Below are 22,666 nucleotides of genomic sequence, written 5' to 3' on the forward strand. Positions count from 1 at the left end.
ATTCAAATGTTATTTTAAATCAAAATAATACCTAGTCACAGCAGGCATACAAATTGTTGCTAAGCAGTGCTCTGAGTTCATCTGAAATATTTTATCAACCTTTTTAAACTTGGGTAACACTTGGGTGTCTTTGAGAAACTCTATTGTATATGCACCCGTTCCCATTTTCTTGAAATTTCTTCAACTAAATCCACCAACTTTGCTGCACAACAATGTTGACATCTCCACATAACCCATTAGCTGACATTTCAACCGATTGTGCGATAAGTATACATGCACAGGTGGTCATACCGTGTTGCGTATCATAGAAAACAGCAGTTTGTAAGGCCAAATATTTCCTTGTTTTTATTTCACTACTCAGACCGCTAGATGATCTTGGAGAAATCTTATGTATTTGAAACATTGTATGTATATGCTTTTGAAATCAAACCTTAACTTTATGAACTGGATGATATTTCAACTGATAAACAACATTTTGTGATCGACCTATGAACTATTAGAGAAGTTTCTAAAGCTTTAAAAATGACCCGATTCAAATCAACTCCTATCAAAAAACTAACAATTCGGTTTTCAACTCTTTAGCTATCCTAACTTCAATGAATTGGTTCAACTAACCCAATCAATTCTTTATCAAATCAGACCTAAAAGGTGACTTATGGCGATCTAGTAAAATAACAATAAACCACAATGACTAACTTAACTACATGTACATGCAGTAGCTCAGCTCTTGCCTGTTTCTATAGCAAATAATAAGGCAGGTATTCATAAATACATGGCAATAAATATAAGCATAAAAATAAACATATCTTTCTGTACGACTAGCGCATATACATATATACGACTTGCGCATATACATAGCTACACTTGTCTACATCACAATCAACAAGGCATAATTAAGCTTATATGCACAGGCAAACCATAAAAATATGGACTATTAGTGCGTAGGTATTGTTGACCAATAAATTATATGCTGTGATATCCGAGTTTTGTGAAAACATGTGTGGCTGGTAACCATAGACCTATTAACTATACTAGACTGAGCAATTCGAAGCCACGGTGTCCTACATAAATAGCCACATTCTTTGTGACGCAACGTCAACACTTTGTTCACTATACTATACGTATAGTTAATAGGTCTATGCTGGTAACAATGCACTACAGTCCAGGGGTGGGCAAAGTTTTTTCTCAAAGAGCCAAATTTCAAAGTTGCACGATGTTTGGGAGCCGCATCATATGTATATTTTAGTATAATACAATTTTGGTAGTTGTATTGTAATTAAACTTATTTATTAAAATACTTTTACAATAACATTGAATAATGTTAAAGTATGCCCTAAAGAGCTTTGCATAACTTAAAGTTTAGTGAGATACATGGAATTGTTTATGGCTGCTCATTTTCTCGTGGTGATTTGGCTCTCTACTGCAGCATGCTAGCACGCCTAGGCATGGCTCTCTACTGCAGCATGCCGGTTCACACTATATCGCCTTTTGTCAGCGTTTCGCTTACGGCGTTCATCGTCGATTACGTGAACCATAAAATGTTGGCATCGACGAAGCATTGCAGACACGTCAGGAAATTGGAAGATGTCAAACTTTTCCAATATTTTGCCGAGCATCGACGACCGCCTTTGAAATGTGAACCATTTTGGCGATGATAACTTGCTGTCTCTGATAGAGTGATTTATTCATTCTAATTTTGTCATCACTAGGTCAGCAATAGACGTTATTACATCGAAAAAGCTACATGTGTATGATGTCATGAATTATGACCCATGATGCTTGTGTAGGCTATATATAATGCAGTACTAGTGCACTTTTAAATAAACCTAATATGTCACAATGCATGTAGTTTTGTACATTATAGTATAAGGAGATCTTATATATGTCAAAAAAATTTGAATTTTCACAAAGTTGAAAAAGCTGCAACAAAATTTGCAAAGAGCTGCACGCGGCTCTAGAGCCGCACTTTGCCCAGCCCTGCACTACACTGACATCTTCATTTCATCCCGTATCAAGTAACATATTGGTTTACTTAGGATATGACTGTCCGAGATGGATTTTTGTCATCGCAGTAATCATATAGGGAAGCATTTTGACTCAAATCAGTTCACTTATTGAGTATTGAGAATCGAGCAAATTCATTTATGGTGACAGTGAAGAGCCGATTCAATTCGATTTCACTGAGAAGAAACCTCAACTCAATTCAATTCTATGGTAAGCATGCTAACTATATGCATGGAATGGTATGAAAGAATTACGTTCTGAACATATCTGATAAAGTCTCATAATGATTTATGTAATAATAGTGAAGAAAGCCATATTTTTGGTAACTTTATGTTTCTAGTTTTTATTGCTATTAGGGAGTTGGTTTCTTTCGCACTGATGTAATAAAATAAGTGGGACAACTGCTGCATATTGGCTAGTAAATCCTGATTTTTAGAATTTGTATCATAAATTTGGATAGCATCTATTTGTAAAGCTTTCTTTGTCATCTTGTATTATATTTTAAGCTTCTGGAAGCCCCCAATGCAAAGTCCAACAACGCGATGGGAATTGTGAAATCTTTGTGACCACAAAATGGCGCCTATGATATCCTTGTGTCACAAGTTGTGTGGACAACATGTAACCATGTGAAATTCTTGTGATTATAACATGAAAACGTGGAAAACCTTTGTGACTACAGCATGCAAACATGTTTACTTGTTGTACTCACAAATATTTCACATTTTTGCATGCTGTAGTCACAAAACTTTTTCATGTAAAATCTTTGTGTACACAACGTGTAAGCATGTGACATACTTTTGAGTACAACATATAAATATATGAAAGTTTTGTGACACAACGGGAAAAAATGCGAAACCCTTATGAGGTCAACATGCAAATTTGCAAAGTTCTTGTGAGCACAACATGTGAACGTGTGAAACTTTTGTGACTACAACATGCAAGCATTTGAAATCCTTGTGAGGTCAACATGCAAACATGTGAAATTCTTTTGAGTAAAAAACGTAAGCAAGTTAATAGCTGGTTGAAGCAAGTTGAAACAGAAACTAGCACCCTAATTTGAGGTCGTTGAAGGTCGTTAAAGGTTGTTAAAGAAATTTGATGCACTAAGACAGCTGTGGTAATACATTCGAAATGTGTTGCTAATAACTTGATGGGAAAAAGTCACAACACTCCTCTCCTTGAGTTTATAAGTTTGAGAATTTAGTTTTTCCCAGAATGCCTCAGTTTTCATGTTCGTAATAACCGTTGCTGTCAGGATTATCCCCTTCTTCTGACCCTAAATGTAGCTTGTCGCTCTTACAGTGTATCTCTGTGCATATGCCATTTAGACTCTGTTGAACAGTTTGTTTTAAGTTGGCTTTTTGTTTTCTCAAGTCTGCAGACTTTTGTTTGCAATATACAAATTTAAAAAGTTGGACAGCTGTGTATTTACACTGTTTTCTAATTTATCTCAGTGTTGCTAACGCTGCCATACAAGTCTGTTGTCAAAAGGTTCTCACGCTATTTTTCTGTTAAAAAGGTAGGCGTAGTGGTTTTAGAGCACCAGAAAACTTGTGAAACCAAGTTGGGCTTCGATTCCCAGAAAATGCTCTGATGGCTGCAGGAAGCAACCTTAACTTGCTCTGACAAACCAACTCATGCAGTCTTAGCCCGAGCTCTGCAGGCACCTAACTGGAGTTGGGTGAGTATTTGTATGTCTATGACTCGGTATGATTTTCAAAACTGAGCTATTTTTTTAAGAACATGAGACAGAGTACTAAAGTTATATCTCTTTCATGCACTCTGGGACACTCCTATCTTTTGGTTCTGGCAAACGAATAATAGAAAACGGTAAGGATTCTAAAATTGCGAGTTCTAGGTATACATTCCGAGTTGCAAACTTAGAACAAGTAAACATGGTGAATGAATGCTGTAGAGACAAAGGCGAGTGCACGTTGACAAAGCATGAATGGCAGGACAGAATGATTGGATTCCGATTGTAGAATGTATTGTTCTCTTGTTATTGCATTGAAAACCAGTTTCATAATGGCAGCCATCAATACCGCAGATGTATAATTTAGCAGCCGTACAAAGAAGGAAAGGCTAAAATTTATAACTAGTTCAAAACATTTACTAAAGAATGCTTACTAGTGCACCACGCTGTGTCACTGATTTATTTGTTCACCCTACTAGCCGGCTTTGTGAAGCTTGGTTCTCATCTAAGCCAATCACAGTTAAAAGCACTGAGTAGTTAATTAATGCATCTTGTATTCAGCTTTGTTTGACTGCCGTATGGTCTACGTACTATAAATAGCTCACCTATTTGTCCAGGCCGTGCATTTTACTAGTTGCTGATCGAGGAGCACGTGCTTTGGTCAAAAACAGCTCAAGATGGCATCTCTTTGTAGACAGAACTACCATGAGGAGTGTGAAGCAGGGGTGAACAAGCAAATCAACATGGAACTATATGCGAGCTATGTCTACCTCTCACTGGTATGTTTGTGCTAGAGTTTGTACTAGTAATATGATTCCGCTATTCGTGTGATTGCGCTATTCGTGTGATTGCGCTATTCGTGTGATTGCGCTATTCGTGTGATTGCGCTATTCGTGTGATTGCGCTATTCGTGTGATTGCGCTATTCGTGTGATTGCGCTATTCGTGTGATTGCGCTATACGTGTGATTGCGCTATACGTGTGATTGCGCTATACGTGTGATTGCGCTATACGTGTGACTGCGCTATACGTGTGATTGCGCTATACGTGTGATTGCGCTATACGTGTGATTGCGCTATACGTGTGATTGCGCTATACGTGTGATTGCGCTATACGTGTGATTGCGCTATACGTGTGATTGCGCTATACGTGTGATTGCGCTATACGTGTGATTGCGCTATACGTGTGATTGCGCTATACGTGTGATTGCGCTATACGTGTGATTGCGCTATACGTGTGATTGCGCTATACGTGTGATTGCGCTATACGTGTGATTGCGCTATACGTGTGATTGCGCTACACGTGTGATTGCGCTATTCGTGTGATTGCGCTATTCGTGTGATTGCGCTAGTAATACAGTTCTGCCAACAGTGATTTCATGTGAGAGATTAGATTCAAAAGTGTCTCGATGCTTGTGTCAAATAGTTGTTTCTTTTCTATGCATAGTAGAGATTCACCCCAAGAATTTATACTACCATAGTTTTTTCTTTACGGTTATTACATGAAGAATAAATGGGTGTTGTCACAGATCCTACATGCGTTGCCTTGCGCAACACATAGTACGTTTGGGTATTGTGTAGTCGGCCCTTCTGCAAAGACTAGTTAACGAGCCCACATTTAACTAAGGTCTTTGCTGTCAAGGTGTTTGGGGTCATCCCCAAACATCTTGATGGCGAATGGCAAGTGATAGCAACGGCAAAAAATCAAGGTTTTATTAACTGTCAAATATCAATATCTCTATGCTTCTGGTTAGGTTCAGTTGTTGCTATTTGATATCGTTCGCAATGAGTGGGGATCAACTGTTTTACCAAAAGTTGGTATTGCTGTTCTTAGTTGCAGCAATAGAACAGGAGCTGTGGGGCTTTTGCAGGCCTCAAAGGAAGGCAGATAGCAAATTTTGAATTTCAGAAACCGCCATAGGCTTTGTCCTCACGAGCTGTTCGTAAACACTTGCCTCTAAGCGTGATCATTATATAACTTGCACGTATTTATTGACTATTGCTCCATCAAGCTGTGCCTAAGCAACATAGCAAGCCTGGCTTAATCTCACAATTGAGGTTAAAGAGGGACCTTATAGAATTCTTATTTGATTGTTTCCATGGCAACCGCCTCATTAAGTAGTCTCTCAATGTTGCAATTTTGAACTGAAATGGTTTGAACAAACTTCCAAATGTTGACAAACTAATGTTAAAGATTTTTTTGTTTGTTTTATTTCTGTGTTAGTCGTAATAACGTAGTAAAAACTATTGGTTATGTTATCAGTGCTAGCTTGTGCTTTGTGACTATTTATCAATATGTCTGTGTTGGCTGTTCATCAATAATTCATTATATATTTAACAAGGCATCCCACTTCAACAGAGATGATATTGGCCTGGCAAACTTTGCTGCCTACTTCAGGAAAGCATCAGACGAGGAGAGAGACCATGCGCAGAAGCTAATTCAGTACCAGAATCTCCGTGGAGGCAGAGTTGTCTTCAAAGATATCAAGGTTAGATCAAGGTCATGTAGCACCTGTTTAGATTTCAAGATAACTAATTAGCCGAGATGTCATGAACTGTTTGCTGACTGCTTGATTAGCGGGTTTAGTAGCTTCTGAAAGGGTTTGGGGTTTGGGTCAAGAATAGCAATCATCCTTTATTGGGTGCAAAACTACTTATTTAGAGTTGTCTCCTAATTTAGAGCATTGCTCATGAGTGAGTAACTCTTCATGTAATTGAGCTGCGTTTGATTGATGTACACTTGGTTCTATGGACACTAGTCTAAACCAATGGTCTCAAGATCGCTCAGTAAACTGGTCACAGTTAATGACTGATAAATCTACCTGTAACATAGTTAGTTCACAACTAAAGAATGGGCTATGGCTTGGCAAACCAAATGATACAAACCTCTGTAATTTTTAGATGTTAAATTTAGTATAACGGGGATATAATTTATCCACACGTTTGCCATGAAAAACATCAGCCTTTTTATTAGCTTCACATATGGCAATATAACCATACTAACAATATATGAAATTTACTTGGAGGTTGACTTGCAACAAAATTCACATTACAATTATTTGATATCAAAAGATTCACCATGTCTTACTCTGTTGTGTTGTAAGTGCCAAATGTGTGGAAATGTGATTACAAGCTCTTAAAAGCTCAAAAACGAAAAGCGGCCGTAGATTGGAATCTCGTCATTTCGATGACGTAGCCACGAAATTTGGTTATCGTCTTGTCACGTATGTTCTCACGTGAATTGAAAGGCCAATGCAAAGCTCAATATAAAACTTATCGTAGTACTAGTTTATGACAAACACTTCGGGTTTTACCGAAGACCCCGTATAAAATATAGATGCTCGCTACTTCAGTTTTGTTTTGGCATTATTCAATCGTCGAATCGTAATCTGATCATGTGTCCCAATACTTCGCAAATAATTTTGCAGCACTTTTCGATTATCACAGTTGAGACCAACAGGCTCGTCATGATTATCAGACAATGATATGTACTCCTTCGAGCTAAGGTTAAAAAGTTTAACGATTTTTTACGGTAAGTTATAAGATATCAGTGCTAAAAGTGACAGCATTACGATGACGATAAAACAGACGCGTAAGAACAATAGACATGGTTTTATTGAATGCGTGAAGTGAATTTGTGAAATTATTTCGACGAATAAGGTTGCATGAAAGTGTAAACAGAAACCATCTCTCACAACTACATCACATTTGAGCCGTTTTGGAAAGGGAATCCTAACTACAGCGGTCTCGTGTGGCTGCGATTTTATGTTCGTTTTTGAGCTTTTAAGAGCTTGTAATCACATTCCCACATATTTGGCACCTACAACACAACAGAGTAAGACATGGTGAATCTTTTCATATCAAATAACGGTAATGTGAATTTTGTTGCAAGTCAACCTTTAATGAATAGATTTGTTTGTAACTACAGGAACAGTATATACTGATGGAATACGTAGAAGTGTCACGGTTTCTAACGGAATTAATTCATTTAAACACGCGAACGACCAGCAAGTTATTCCGAATTACTTGGTTCAATTGATAAGAAATTGTATTCACTTTTTATAATTGAATATAATTCATTGTTGGTCATTTACACATAAAACCTCCCGACTTTGTGTAATCACAGAAAAATAAATTGAACATTTTATTTTTAAATTTAAATAGTAATTTTTAATTAAAATATTAATTTTTCTCAAATTATCAGTTGCCTGTGTATATATATGTATATATGTAAATGTATATATATCATTTAGTGATTGTCTTCATATATAGAAGCAAACATGTTAAATGCAGAAATCCACAATTACCTATAGGCCTACATGTCTGTTACACCAATATAATCCAGTACAATATTTAGCTTGCAGTTAGAAATCTAATTGAAATCACTGATAGTACATTGAGTGTAAAATATGTCTTTGTAGGCACCAGAGAAAAGCGATTGGGGCTCTGGTTTGGATGCCATGAAAACTGCATTAGAGCTAGAGAAAAATGTCAACCAATCTCTGCTCGACTTGCACAAGATAGCAGATGGACACAATGATCCACAGATGTGCGATTTCTTGGAAGGCAACTATCTCGCTGAGCAGGTAGGACAGCTTCTTTCAGACAGTGACATGTGTCAACACGTGCTTCTTTACTACATACTAAAGCATTAGTATCATTTTCTTTAATTTTAAACCAAAGGTTTGAAATAGATTGAATTTTTGTATTCTCAGTCGCATTGTAAACAGCTGACAGAGTAAAATAGGCTTTGTCTATAATCTTCATATCTATACAAGACTGCACGGTTTTGGCAAACCAAATAATATCGACTGTATTAGAAGTATGTGATGCAAAAGGGCTACATTTTGCCATTTAAACTTGTATAATTGCATAGCATATGTGCTGTTGTTAATTGTTGGAGTCGTGTTATCTGCATTCACTAATCTTTGGAGTCGTGGTTATTGTAATAGCTTGTTGGAGTTGTGCCATCTGCCAGTTTTTGAAATAATTGGGACAGTGCGCAAAAATTTATGCTTTCAGTAGAGTTATGTACATGTAACTTTATGTTAACTTTATTAAAATCTAAATCTTCTAAAAGATTTATTGTAACCGAAGTGATATGAAAACAGTTGAATTGTATTGTTAAATTCAAATTTAATGAGATAATAGCGATGCTAATAGCTTTCTGGTATAAATTGATCTCCATTATTGTGACATGGTTTACTAGTGTATATTTTAATGTGCGCCATGGTTAGTCTATCACACTTGAATACAATCACATATTTTTTTACAGGTGGATGCAATAAATGAACTAGCAAAGCATATTGCTAACTTGCAGCGTGTCGGATCTGGACTGGGAGAGTACCAGTTTGACAGGCACACTCTCGCTTGAAGTATTCCAAAGATCTCAATAGTTGTAGGAAACGTGCGAAACTCATAAACATTGCATCATCTTTTTTATTGTTAATTTGGTCACATTCTTCGTACTAATTGTTAAGAAACTTGAAAATACATGTTTGCTTATAATTTATACACTGTCTCACATTAGTAATAGAGCTGAATATTTTTGCCACGTATTTGTAGATTGGAAGTGGATGTATATAGAACCGAGTGTGTGACATCGCTAGTGTGAACACACTTATTACATTCGGCGCAATTATAGGCTACTTCATGCCTTGAACGATGCTTATATATAGTACTTTATTGACAATAATTTCATTTTAAAAATAAAAATCTTTTTTCAAATTAGGTCATGCAATGAAAGTAAAACAAAAAAGGCAACAGTTATCTATTAAGCTCAAATAAATAGTTTGATAAAATTAATAGGGTTTAAAATACTTCTCTGGTAAGAGAACGGATATTAGGTGGAAGATTGTTAAAGCAGCTAGCAATGATATTATTAAAATAATAGTTAATGATTGTATGCAATTTGTTCATATCCCGTAAGTTGAAATGAGTTGAGAACCTGTAACTGTCATGTAAAAAATGAGGACACAAACCATGAAAAATATTGAAACCTTGAAGTAAAATAAACATTTAGCTCAGACAGAAAGAAAATGCAAAAATATTGAAAGGTCATTCGTTGGAATAATATATGCAATAATATGATGTAGATTTGCGATTAGTCGAAACGCTCTTTTTTGCTTGTCTGTCTTTTTGTGTTACCAGCAGCCTTAAGTCGTTTTCAGGCAGCAAACCGACTTGGATTGTCTGATGTTTTCTAAATAACAGATAATAAAACAATCCCTAACATAATGCGTGAAATGTTAAAATATATTCCATGATTAAATATTCCAATAATGCGGTGCATCAGCTTAGCTTGTGGCACAGGAATGCTATTATGGATCAACAGACTTTGGCTGAGTTTCAGTTTTCATACTGCGTTACGGATTATTCAAATGTTTGCATTGCTTTGATTATAATAACTTGTTAAATTATACTTTCAATTTAATTGAAAAAAATTTAAAATTTGTAGCATACTCGTATGATGAAAGTTGTGTGGAGGACAGTATAAAGAGCACGTTCAGTGCCAGTTGGTCAAAGCTCAATGAAAGTCGCATCTTTCACAAGTTTGTGAAAAAGCAAAATCCATCAAAAATTATTTAGAAAAATGATATACACTCATATATTTATTCATATTACTCTCACCTCTGTAGCAAGGACAATATTATGAGCCAATGTTTGAATAGGGCTGTCAAAAAATAGTTTGGTATCTTGTATAGCTGGTAAATAAAGGCTATTTTAATTGAAAACATTTAACTATTTGTTGTGGTTGAGTATTAAATCAGGAGTCACGACTGACTCATGAGTTAATATTGAAGGCTCTCCATTATCCATTCTTCGTTCAACTAGGTAATCTCACTCTAGCAGGTAAACTCTCTATACTGCTACAAGCCTGCTACAAGCCTGCAAGGCTTGAAGGTAAGGTCTGTGGAAGAGCTTTAAAAGATTGATTCAACGTATAACTTGCTGAAGTTAATGACAAATGGCAGTCAGCAAAAGTACAATATTGAAAATTCATCATACTGCTCAAAACAAGTGCCCGTTTGGGTAGGTATTGATGATACTAAACCAGGTGTTGTAGGATCTATTAATAACCATACATTGTAAGGATCTACTTCAAGTTGGCCGGATGGAATTTTATACAATGACCAAAAGACATCATTTGAATACATTCATCCTGTTTGTTTCTTTATAGATGTACGATCTTATTTTCTAAAACGTTAAGTCATCCTTAACCAAAAACTATAGCTAGAGTAGTAGGCCTTATAGCAGCATGTATAATATCATAAAAGGGTTATTTGCTCCTGGAAGCTAATGCAGGCTTCGCCAATCCACTAAAAGCGCCAACCCGCAAGCTTTATTTATTGATGCTGTTACATTTACTCCCTTTACGTAAAAACATAAAATATTATTTTTGCATGCATGTTATGTATTAAACTAACGTGAAAAAATTGAAATTTATTTAAATTCACTATTTTAATAATGTATTAAATTTGTTTTTGCATATTTTAAATTTTCTAGTACAAACTAAAAAAATATTAATAGGGGAGTAACAACTAATAGATAGATCAGCCGTAAAAGTAGTTTGTAGAGTATATAACTGAAGCTAGCAGCGTGGGTTGTCACATTTTGTTAGCATTGTCTCGCTGCGTCAGTGTACGTACGGACAGTCCTCTCAAACTTTCTACCAATCGTCAGTTTGTTCTCGGATCTTCTGAAATAAAAACATGTCTATGTGCCGTCAGAATTACCACGAGGAGAGCGAAGCAGGAGTGAACAAGCAGATCAACCTGGAGTTATATGCGTGTTACGTTTACCAATCTCTGGTTAGTAATAAATATTGGTTTAACACTGCAAATGTTTATTATCGAAGTAGAAGTATTACTAATGAATAAACCGTCAAGCTACTAGTCAGTGTGCAGATAATATAGAAGTCTGTTATAAAATCACTCGTTTTTTGTTCAAATATTGTAGTATTAAATTAAAATTTGCTATCAGTCCACTAGCAGCAATGTTTTAGAGAATAATACAATAACCATTCATTGTAATTCTGCTATGGTATTTTAGTCGTTCCACTTCGACCGTGATGACGTTGCTCTCGAAAACTTCGCCAAGTACTTCCAGAAAGCCTCGGATGAGGAGCGTGAGCATGCCCAACGCCTCATGAAGTTTCAGAATCAGCGTGGAGGCCGCATTGTCCTTAAAGACATCAAGGTATGTTTCTCATTGATATTTATGATAATAAACCTTAATATGAAAATTGTTCAAATACTATTAAATTTTACTAGTGCACTTCCATATTATTAAATCACTATATTTGTAGGCTCCAGCAAAATCTGATTGGGGCACGGGTCTCGAAGCTATGCAGGCTGCATTAGACTTGGAGAAGGATGTTAACCAGGCTCTTCTCGATCTGCACAAGATCGCTGATAGCCATGGTGATGCTCAGATGTGCGATTTCATTGAGACCCATTACCTCACAGAACAGGTGTGCAACCTATTTAATTGTTCTAGCTTGTTGTTACCAACTTAACACCTTTACACTAATTTGCTGATTGAACTGAGAATGATGCTTATCATTGCACTCTATCATATGTGGTGTTTTGCAGGTGGAAGCCATCAATGAGCTCGCCAAGCATATCACCAACTTAAAGAGAGTTGGATCAGGCATTGGTGAATACCAGTTTAACGAGCACTCTCTCGACTAAGCTCTCCATAACCGATCGGACCAGACCATTATGTTATCTCTTTATCTTCTTGCTATCTGTCTACCAGATATTTTCATAATGTTTGCAAGTATGATATCACATACAAGTATGATATCACATACAAGACTCACATATTGACATTGCATATCTCTAATGAGCATTTATTTTTCTGTATGGCTGGATCTGTATCGGTTAAATAACCAAGCGGTTTGAATTTCAGGTTTTGAGAACAAACTGCGGTGTTGGTAATAAAAAACCATAATAATCCATAAACTATAAGTTGTATCTAGTAGGCTACTAGTGACTGCCTCCAACGAGGCTGGCATGTTTCTTGTTAGCTATAATTCCATAGCATCTGGGGGATTGCACTGGATCAAACAGTCTTTTCGCCAGAACTACATCGGTGCTCTCCTACAATCAAAACATGTGACTGAAGAAATACCTACTTCTCTCCAGCTAATAGCTCGTAGCCAATCCTAAGATGTATATCGATTAGCGATACTGATACGTAGTGGTAGCTCAGTAATAGCAATGACCGGCTAGTACAGTTGATTATCCTATAAGCATTGCGGCTATTATAACAGAAATTGGAAAACAACATTGTTTGACTAACATGAATGCTGACCATAAAACTTCAAAGCCAAATTTGAATAAAATACATTGGCTCAAATGACAGGAGGTGCTCGCATGGCTATTTTACATTGGCTAGAATGACTGGAGGTGCTCACATAGCTAATTTAATTGTTTTATCACATGACTAGTTATATAAGCTGTTCAGGTCACCTGTTCCATAAGATAGAGGCATCTATCTAGCAGGATAATAGACTCGATACAGGGGCTGAGTGCTATTCGCAGCTGGAAGAACATAGGCATTTGCTTTTCAGATTCTTTATATTTCTCCAGATAAGCGTTGATGTCTGAGGGTGACAGCTGTAAACAAAACACTTGAATGAGGCAAATCTCAAAAACAACTACAAAAGAGATCAACTGTTCTATTCAGAAAAAATAGCTAAAAACAACAGTACAACATGAGCTGCAAACACGAACCTTAAAACCTTATCCGTGTGCAGTGAAATCTAACATGCAAAGCTGTTTTACAATCAGTTACCCTATGGAGTCTGCAGCTACAAATTATTGCAGGCATTTTTCACAAAGAGTTTCTGTCATGCTCATTAAAATGTTCCGAAACCGATAGATATCGCAACCAATAATAAAACTAGATATTTCATAAAATTTGAGCTAAGTAAACTCTCTGTTTGAACTGGCCAATGACAAAGACAAGCAAACACTGCAGCAATGCCGGTTGAAAGTCGCCATATGGAGAATTTGTAAAATGTTACATACATGACAGTGGGATGATAATAGCATGTCTCAGATTGTCCCTAGCCACGGTTACAAAATGTTCAACAGCCATGACATAAACGGGTATTTGAAGATGAGACACAGCGACCATCAGAGAATCCAATGTTAAAACGCTTTACATAGGCGCTAAGTTTGTGAGCTTTTCTAAAGATGGCGCTCAAATAGCCAGTTAGATCAGGAGTAAATAGCCAGTTAGATCAGGAGTAATTTTGTCGGTTTTATCTTATCTAATAATTCTTTGTTCAAAAAAGAAAGCGCGTCGTTGAAATCTCTTTTTACTGAAAGCAATCTGGCTAATTTTCTTTTTGCACTTTATCTACAGAGCAAATTTTATCTGTTCAGGCACCTGCCTTTGATTGTCATCTATGAATGAAATTTTCAAGCGCAGGCTTACAGCATTATATATGACCATGACAATTATTTTGCCAATTGTAGGCAACAGCTCAATGTGAAACTGTTTTTATAAAGTAATTCATATAAATAGATTTTAAGGTCTACATTATTGTGGTTGCGTGTTTATATTGGGTTTGGCGGTCATTTTCTTTTATAATTTTCTCACATAACTAGACTTTCTCGATGAAAATCAATTCTACTGCATATACACAAACTTAAATCTCCTCCTATGTCCGTTGATTTATTAATTTTTAAATACTTGACATAAGTTATGAAATATAAAATATCACTAAATATTTAGACTTTTAATTTTAATTTATTACCTAAAAATACCATCTAAAACTAAAAATACTAAAAAAAATAATGCGTCTCCAACTCGTTCGCCCGCTACAGCAAGTTATTGTTGACTACGCCTTGAGATGGTAAACAATGTTGTCTATTAGTGCGTAGGATATAATAGCCAAACTTCAACATATGAAAGTAATTTGTTGCATTATTTGAGTCTATGTAAATTGGAGAAAATATTCCTATAAGAACACAAACTATTTTATTTAAATCATTCTATAGCAGAGATGAATACTTGAAGCGATTACAACATACATGTAGACATGTGATTACTTTGACCTGATAAAATCTGATATGGATTTAAAAGTACACAACTCATTTGTTATATCGTGAACTGTATGTTAATCTAAGACAGCTATTTTGTACACATGCAAAGCACAATTTTAATCTTTAACCGATGTTACTGCAAACATGTGACCTCCAAATGTTTTCCATTAGTCACTAAGAATGCCTAATAAAATCAGTTTTATACTCCTCAGTACTTGGAAAGACAGTCGCTACCCTACTTACGCACATTCGTGTCACGAAAAACGGTAGATACAAACGATGCTGTGCGTACGGACACTACCTTACAACCCTTTATAACTGTATTTACCCTAGGACACTTATATTTCGCTAGTATTTAGTTTCGTGAGTAGCATACAGAGTAAAATTTCGCAACTCTTAATTTCGCAATCTCTCTTTCGCAACTTAATTTCGCAGCTCTGATGAGTGCGAAAATATTGTGATGTGAAAATAAATGCAGTGGAACAAACATACAGTCAAACATGGATAACTCGCCCTCGGATAGCTCGAACACATGGTTAACTCGAACGGTTTCTTCGGTCCGTTCCCACGTAATGATAAATTGCTTTAGATAACTCGACCTCAACTCTGTTAACTCGAACTGTTTTTTGCCCAACAGCTACCGAGACGGTTGTTATCGCTTTAAAAACTCACTTTATCCCAACCCATAGAGGTAAACCTCAACTTTTCGTAATTCATAGGCGTCGTTATTACTACCATCGGCAAAATATTTTTGTCAACGACTTTTCTAAAGGTTTGGTGAAATTTGATTTGACCAAACATCCACTTAGCGATGGCCCTTCGGAAGCAAGGAAAAGTGAGGTAACTTTCGCATAAACCTCAAGAAAAATCGGCAAATTGATCTTGGTTAAAACGCTCAAAAGAAAAGGATGTAGGCCTACTTTCTTCTGAGCATTTCAACAACGATCGAGTTTTGCCAATTTTAATCTAAAAACGTCCTGGCAATAACATCGCCTCAAACAACAAACCAATCTCAAGTGATAGAAAAGTCTTTATACTTTTTGATAAAAAAGTTTTAAACTTTACATTAAAAGCAATTAATTTGAAACAAGTCATTTATGCTTTTGACTTATATTATAGTTTGTATATGTACATGTATCTACTAATAAATAAATAAATGGACTTGTGACAGTGCTCTGATAACTTGAACGCTATGATAACTCGAACACTTTCGCTCGGTCCCGTGAAGTTCGAGTTATCCATGTTTGACTGTAATTAGATTCCTCAGGTTCAGTTCACCGATAAAAAAGAATTCAATTTGCGACTAGTTTGTAATTGTGAACCGCAGGTAGAATGATGTGGGCAAGGTCGATAATGCAATTTGATCGCTTGTTGCCATTTGTTTCTTGGACTATCAACAGGCCCGTATTCCCTGGGGCAGCTGGCCGGCGTAGCCGCCCCAACTTTTTGGGAAGTTTTCACGGCTAAGTACAGTCAAACTCGGATAACTCGCCCTCGGGTAAAATGTAACATTTCATCTCAAACACAAGGTTAACTCAAACGGATTTGTTTGGTCAGTTCCAACGCAATGATAAATTGCTTCAGATAACTCGACCTCAACATCATTTAATCGAAAAGTTAGTTGCCCAACGGCCATGGACACGGTTTTTATCGCTGTAGAATATCACTTCATTCCAAGCCATAGAGACAAACATCAACTTTTAGTAGTTATTAGGCGTCATTATTGTCATCATCAGCGGCAAAATATTCTTGTTAACGACTTTTATAAAGGTTTACAAAAGATCAAGTTTTACCAAACACCCGCTTGGCCCTGTCCCATCAAAAGCGTAACACCTCCGAATGAACTTAAAATAAAATCCGCAAAATTGATCTTTGTTAAAATGTTCAAAATAAAAAGATGTCTTTTTTCTGAGCGTTTTAGCTGCGGTCAAGTTTTGCCTACTTTAATTTAAAAATGTCTAGTCATTCACATCACCTAAAACAAAACAAATCTCAAAAAATAGAAAAATGTTGATACTTCCGACAAAAATTTTTAAAACTTCACACGAGAGGCCCGGCTGAGGCCCTACATGAGAGAAACCTGTTGGGGGCTTACACCGCCCCTCCACACCCTAGGTGTTCATAACTAGTCGCCCAACATTAGCCGCCCCAAATTGTAACTGGTGAATACAGGCCTGACTATCGATGAACAAAGCTATTTAATTTCGCGTTTTCGCTCGTTCGTTATGATAGTTTAGTTTCGTACATGAAATTTTCGCGAAAGGATGACTCCGCGAAAACGCGAAAGTTAGATGAGGCGAATACATAAGTGTCCTAGGGTAGCAATGTTGCATTAAAGATCACTTCACTTTTTGATATGTTTGCTACAGTTTGCAGCCAAACCTGGCATTTTAAGTGCAATAGAAGAGGATTTTATGAACGTCGATCCATTGTAAGCCGAGTCTATATAACTCCAATGACGCTATCAAATAATATACTATAGATCTGCAAGTTTGTAAGTTATATATATATATAATCACACGTCTATAATATAATTACACATCTATAATATAATCACACGTCTATAATATAATTACACATCTATAATATAATCGCGTGTCTATAATATAATCACACATCTATAACATAATCACACGTCTATAATATAATCACACATCTATAATATAATCACATGTCTATAATATAATCACACGTCTATAATATAATCACACATCTATAACATAATCACACGTCTATAATATAATCCCACATCTATAATATAATCGCAAGTCTACAATATAATCACACGTCTATAATAGAATCACACGCCTATAATATAATCACATGTCTATAATATAATCACACATCTATAGTATAATCACATGTCTATAATATAATCACAAGTCTATAATATAATCACATGTCTATAATATAATCACACGTCTATAATAGAATCACACGCCTATAATATAATCACATGTCTATAATATAATCACACATCTATAATATAATCACACATCTATAATATAATCACATGTCTATAATATAATCACATGTCTATAATATAATCACATGTCTATAATATAATCACACGTCTATAATAGAGTCACACGCCTATAATATAATCACATGTCTAGAATATAATCACATGTCTAGAATATAATCACATATCTACAATATAATCACACGTCTATAATATAATCACACGTCTTTCATATGTACACACATGTGTGTACACATACACACATGTACAAAGTTAATCCACCTTAAGCATACATATCTTAGTACAGAATGTATTATTTAAAACTGTGTTACCAGAGAGACTTATCATGAATACAACCACATATGTTATTGTAATATGTAGATGTAAACATTTAGTATTAAATATTTAATTTTTACGTTTACATAATAATGTTTCCACAATATGACCTACAGTGGGGTACTTTCGACTGTCCCACTTAACAATTGTTTACAATAATAATAATATAACATAATAAGTCATTTATATCAAATGTCAAACATCATAAACAGTGCGCGGTATATGAAAATGTTACAACTGGAGTGAAAACTTAAATAAAGGTTAAAACATTGTTCAAATAATAAAAACAAATAATAAACATGACATTGTAAAGTATACTATTAGATAATTAAAGATTTGGTTGACTTAAAGAACGAGTCTGTGAACCGAATGCTGCCATAACTTGCAGTAACTTACTGTAACAGTAACTTACCAAGTTGTAACTTACCTGTACATACTCAGGTAAAATTAAGGCTAATCATGGGCAATAATAAAATAATCAGTTATCAAACAACGTCAGTGGTAACAGCGTATAATTGTGCCTAACTCACTTTTCCATATCAAACACCTAGACTCTTATAAAGCAGGTACGCTGTATAAAATATGCCATATGGAATCACTTTTCTCAGGAACGGATCTACTGTGGTGCATATAGTGCAAACGCACCACCCTAAATATGGCAAACAAATACAAAAAAAGATTTAAAATCCATCAAGAATTGAGTGAATTACATTTTACTGAGAACTTGCTTTAAAAGGAAAGAAACAAAAACGGCTTAGTAGGGCTCGTTATAACGACCAAGTTTTAGGCTAATAACCTTGACCTGAATTTGTTTAGCTTATAAACAAATGAGGGTGGTCCCAATAGACATCCCTAATTGAGCCACAACTCTTTTGAAAGAAGTACTACAAGCAATTTTAAAAGCAAAATGTCTCAGAAGAAAGGCCAAAAACGGACTTTAGATCATTTCTTTCAACAACAAAACTACGATTCCAAAAAGTATACCCTACCATGTTTGTTTTATAAGAGCATCGTTGTGTAGCTAATGCTACAAAAAATTTTTCATGGTAGTTTGCAGAAATTATGGATTATTTCTGCAAAGCCAAACCAAATGGCTGTTGAAGTTTTGGGATTGATTTTATTGCACTATTGTTTGTTAACTTTCTGTCTACATGTAATTTTAATATACATAGTACAATAAAGATTATAAAACACCAATTTAATTAATCATATATGTCAATTTTGACCTCTAAACTTGTTGTTTGCTGCAAACAAATGAGTACACTTTTCTGGGCTCAAACACACCTCTCCTTCATGCTAAGATGCCTAAATTTCAAAAAGTTCTGCTAGCGCGGGCCAGGCAAGGGGTGGCCCCACGCATCCCCTCACACCCTTGATATATTATGCAAATTTTGTACCACACACTTCTTTTCCTAGATCCGCCCCTGACTTTTCTACATTTTAACGGTGATCAACGATTATAGCTTGATACCACAAAGGATGACTGATAAATTTGCTGGACCAGAAGAACTAGTGGTAGAGCAATTTGTCAGAATTGCATTGTTTTACCTAGAGAGGGAGAGTGCGCTTGTACTACCTACAGAGGGAGCGTGACCTTGTATTACCTACAGAGGTAGGGTGACCTTGTATTATATACAGAGGGAAGACGACCTTGTACTATCTACAGAGGGAGGGTGACCTTGTACTATCTACAGAGGGAGAGTGACCTTGTACTATCTACAGAGGGAGAGTGACCTTGTACTATCTACAGAGGGAGGGTGACCTTGTACTATCTACAGAGGGAGAGTGACCTTGTACTATCTACAGAGGGAGAGTGACCTTGTACTATCTACAGAGGGAGAGTACCTGGTACTATTTTAGAGAGATAGCTACCTTGTACTATCTATAGAGGGAGAGTACCTAGTACTATTTTAGAGGGAGAGTGACCTTGTACTATCTACAGAGGTAGGGTGACCTTGTATTATCTACAGAAGTAGGGTGACCTTGTACTATCTACAGAGGGAGGGTGACCTTGTACTATCTACAGAAGGCCAGTGACCTTGTACTATCTACAGAGGGAGAGTGACCTTGTACTATCTACAGAGGTAGGGTGACCTTGTATTATCTACAGAAGTAGGGTGACCTTGTACTATCTACAGAGGGAGAGTACCTGGTACTATTTTAGAGAGAGAGAGCTACCTTGTACTATCTATAGAGGGAGAGTACCTAGTACTATTTTAGAGGGAGAGTGACCTTGTACTATTTAGGGATTGCGAGTGACCTTGTACTATCTGTGATCGGAGAGTGACCCTGTGTTATCTACAGAGAGAGAGATTGACTGTGTACTAGCTGCAGAGAAAGACCTTATACTACCTACAGTGGGAAAGCGACCTTGGACTATTTACAGATGTAGAGGGACTCGACATTGCCTATTGATGGAGAGTTACCTTGCATGACACGATGACACCGGAGTAACCATACACTGCTTACAGCAACCAGTAAGTTGCTGTAAGTAGTATGTGTGAGGAGTGGATTGACCAAAAACCATTGGTGACTAGTAATAACCTAGGACACCACTGGTTATTACTGGACACCAGCCAGGAAAACTTGGTGACCAGCAATAGCCAAAGACCACTACGCTACAGATTAGATAGCTTGACCCTCTAGGCTTGCCTAATCGAGTTTAGGCATGCAGAGCTTTGTGTTTACTTGCATAGGATAGCCTCAGAACCTATAACTAATCAATAATTATTGCAGCAAACTTCAGAAGAGAGGGGAGTTGCTCATTGCCCATACTCAAATGAACAATGATTCATCTGCGCATGCTCATTACACCTATTCATATAATGACATACCAGGGCCTCGGTACATGCACGATGATTGCCACATGTCCCACGTGATAATACCAATAATGCACGCTCATCACAGCTCCACCCTCGATTCATAGCTGTATGCTGAGTATAATACCCTTCCTTACCTACGCAAGTAAACACCAACAAACAGATTTTATTGAATGCCGTTTATGCCTGACCGGCTGCATGAGAATATTATCTAGTCATTTTGCCTCAGCCATAGCTTAGTTTATCAAACTGCTTGGGTTGGCTACCCACAGAGCTATCGGTTCCACTTATTAGTGAGAGTTCTATCATGGTGATTTTAGCAAACTAGTCATGGTCGAAGTTATTTTATGAAAACAATTGCTGGAGCAGACGCTAGGACCAACGACTATGTCATTTCAAGCTTAGAGCGTCTTAAACTAGTCTTTACTATAATAGGAGCCATATCTATCTGTCTGAAGCAACGGGTGGATATTGGGAAAAGAATTACATCTTACAAGATTTGAACTTACAACTTTCAGCATGGTAAAACAACACTAACAACTGCGCCAATCAACTGCCTCCTAGTTTTACAGAAAGATTGTACACATATATATTACACCTGAGGATCTCTCACAGGGCACCACACTGTCAGGGTACTAGTAAATGTAAAATATGCAGGCTTAAATATTACATGAGCCCTGATATACGAGCAGGTATAAGCTTGTTGCACCAATGGAGGTAAACCTTGTATGGCGCACGCCACTCACGCTGTGGGAATGAAATGGCGAATAGTGGCCAATGCGCCTTAGCTGCAAACAGAAACATTGTTACTGTTCCCTTTGTCGTTCACTTTATAAAAACCTATTCCTTAACACAGAGAATGGCACACGAACATTCAAAAACTGTTTCATAAAGCGAACTAAAACTAATAGCGAATTACAAACTCTAGCGGAAGTCAGGCAGCTGGCACAAACTACGATCGTAGCATCAAAGCTGCGTTGTTTTGGACTACTTTTCGATAAAAAGATTGTATGCATCAAAATCGATTTCATCGATAGAATAGAAACATCTTAGGAACAAGGTGAGACAATTACCATGCTGTGGTCCAGCTTTAACCTTTTCAAAGCTTTATACACATATTCTGTGAAGTCTGAACATTTTGCTGAGATTTTTCCAACAATCCACTCCTTGCTCCAGTAGCCATGCATGTCAAGGAGAATCTGCTGTAGCAGGGCCCTCCAGAACAATGACCTTTCACCGCCCTTGAAAATAAAAAGCTTATGGAAACGTTTATCCTAACTAAGTAAGGCCGAGTCAAATCTACCAAAATGGATTTGCTACAGATATTTCAAGTTGACGTTTTAATTTTATGTAATTTTGTAATTTTATTATGTAATTTTGGTGTTGAAAGTTTTTATTTTATTCTAAATGCTGAAAAATAAGTAGCATTATAGAATGTGAAATTAATTTGAGCCAGCAGATATAGAATTAGATATAGGCCTAAGGTAGAGGAAGTGCTACATAAAATCAATGGGCCTCTACCAACATTATTACTTGTATTCGAATCAAATGGCTTGTGTCTAGCGAGTCCATTAATACCAACCATGACACCTACAGGTAAGTTGATGCTGATGACACCTACAGGTAAGTTGATGCTGATACAGTCTCTTTTTAACTCTTGCTTTTTATCTCAGAAAACAAAAAAGAGACAACTTACTATCCATCTAATCATCAGGATAAGGAAGGAGTAGCTATGAGCACACATTTATAATATTATTGTACATTTTTACATAAGCGGAACTATAAACTTTCCAT

At 36.4% G+C, this 22,666-nt stretch overlaps 3 protein-coding genes across 4 annotated transcripts in view; 2 read left to right on the plus strand and 1 right to left on the minus strand.

Moving 5' to 3' along the window:
- The first annotated feature begins 4,291 nt into the window (after positions 1 to 4,291).
- Positions 4,292 to 9,207, plus strand: LOC137403873 (ferritin, heavy subunit-like). Its single transcript, XM_068089969.1, has 4 exons — positions 4,292 to 4,476; positions 6,038 to 6,184; positions 8,117 to 8,281; positions 8,971 to 9,207. The coding sequence occupies exons 1-4, from the start codon at positions 4,375 to 4,377 to the stop codon at positions 9,067 to 9,069; spliced, it is 513 nt and encodes a 170-aa protein (XP_067946070.1). The 5' UTR covers positions 4,292 to 4,374; the 3' UTR covers positions 9,070 to 9,207.
- Positions 9,208 to 11,298: 2,091 nt separating this feature from the next.
- Positions 11,299 to 12,661, plus strand: LOC137404250 (soma ferritin-like). The gene is made up of 4 exons (XM_068090426.1): positions 11,299 to 11,506; positions 11,748 to 11,894; positions 12,004 to 12,168; positions 12,290 to 12,661. Exons 1-4 carry the CDS (start codon positions 11,408 to 11,410, stop codon positions 12,386 to 12,388), a joined length of 510 nt encoding a protein of 169 aa, XP_067946527.1. The 5' UTR covers positions 11,299 to 11,407; the 3' UTR covers positions 12,389 to 12,661.
- Positions 12,660 to 22,666, minus strand: part of LOC137404249 (probable methyltransferase-like protein 25) — a 53,627-nt gene continuing 43,620 nt past the window's right edge. For both annotated transcript variants that reach the window (XM_068090424.1, XM_068090425.1), the window contains exons 11-13: positions 21,946 to 22,113; positions 13,172 to 13,318; positions 12,660 to 12,799 (exon numbers count right to left, since the gene is read on the minus strand). In XM_068090424.1, the coding sequence (XP_067946525.1) occupies positions 12,686 to 12,799; positions 13,172 to 13,318; positions 21,946 to 22,113 (429 nt within the window). In that variant the 3' untranslated portion in view covers positions 12,660 to 12,685. The remainder of the gene's footprint in view (positions 12,800 to 13,171; positions 13,319 to 21,945; positions 22,114 to 22,666) is intronic.

This window comes from Watersipora subatra, chromosome 9, assembly GCF_963576615.1.
Source record: "Watersipora subatra chromosome 9, tzWatSuba1.1, whole genome shotgun sequence".
Classification (NCBI taxonomy): domain Eukaryota; kingdom Metazoa; phylum Bryozoa; class Gymnolaemata; order Cheilostomatida; family Watersiporidae; genus Watersipora; species Watersipora subatra.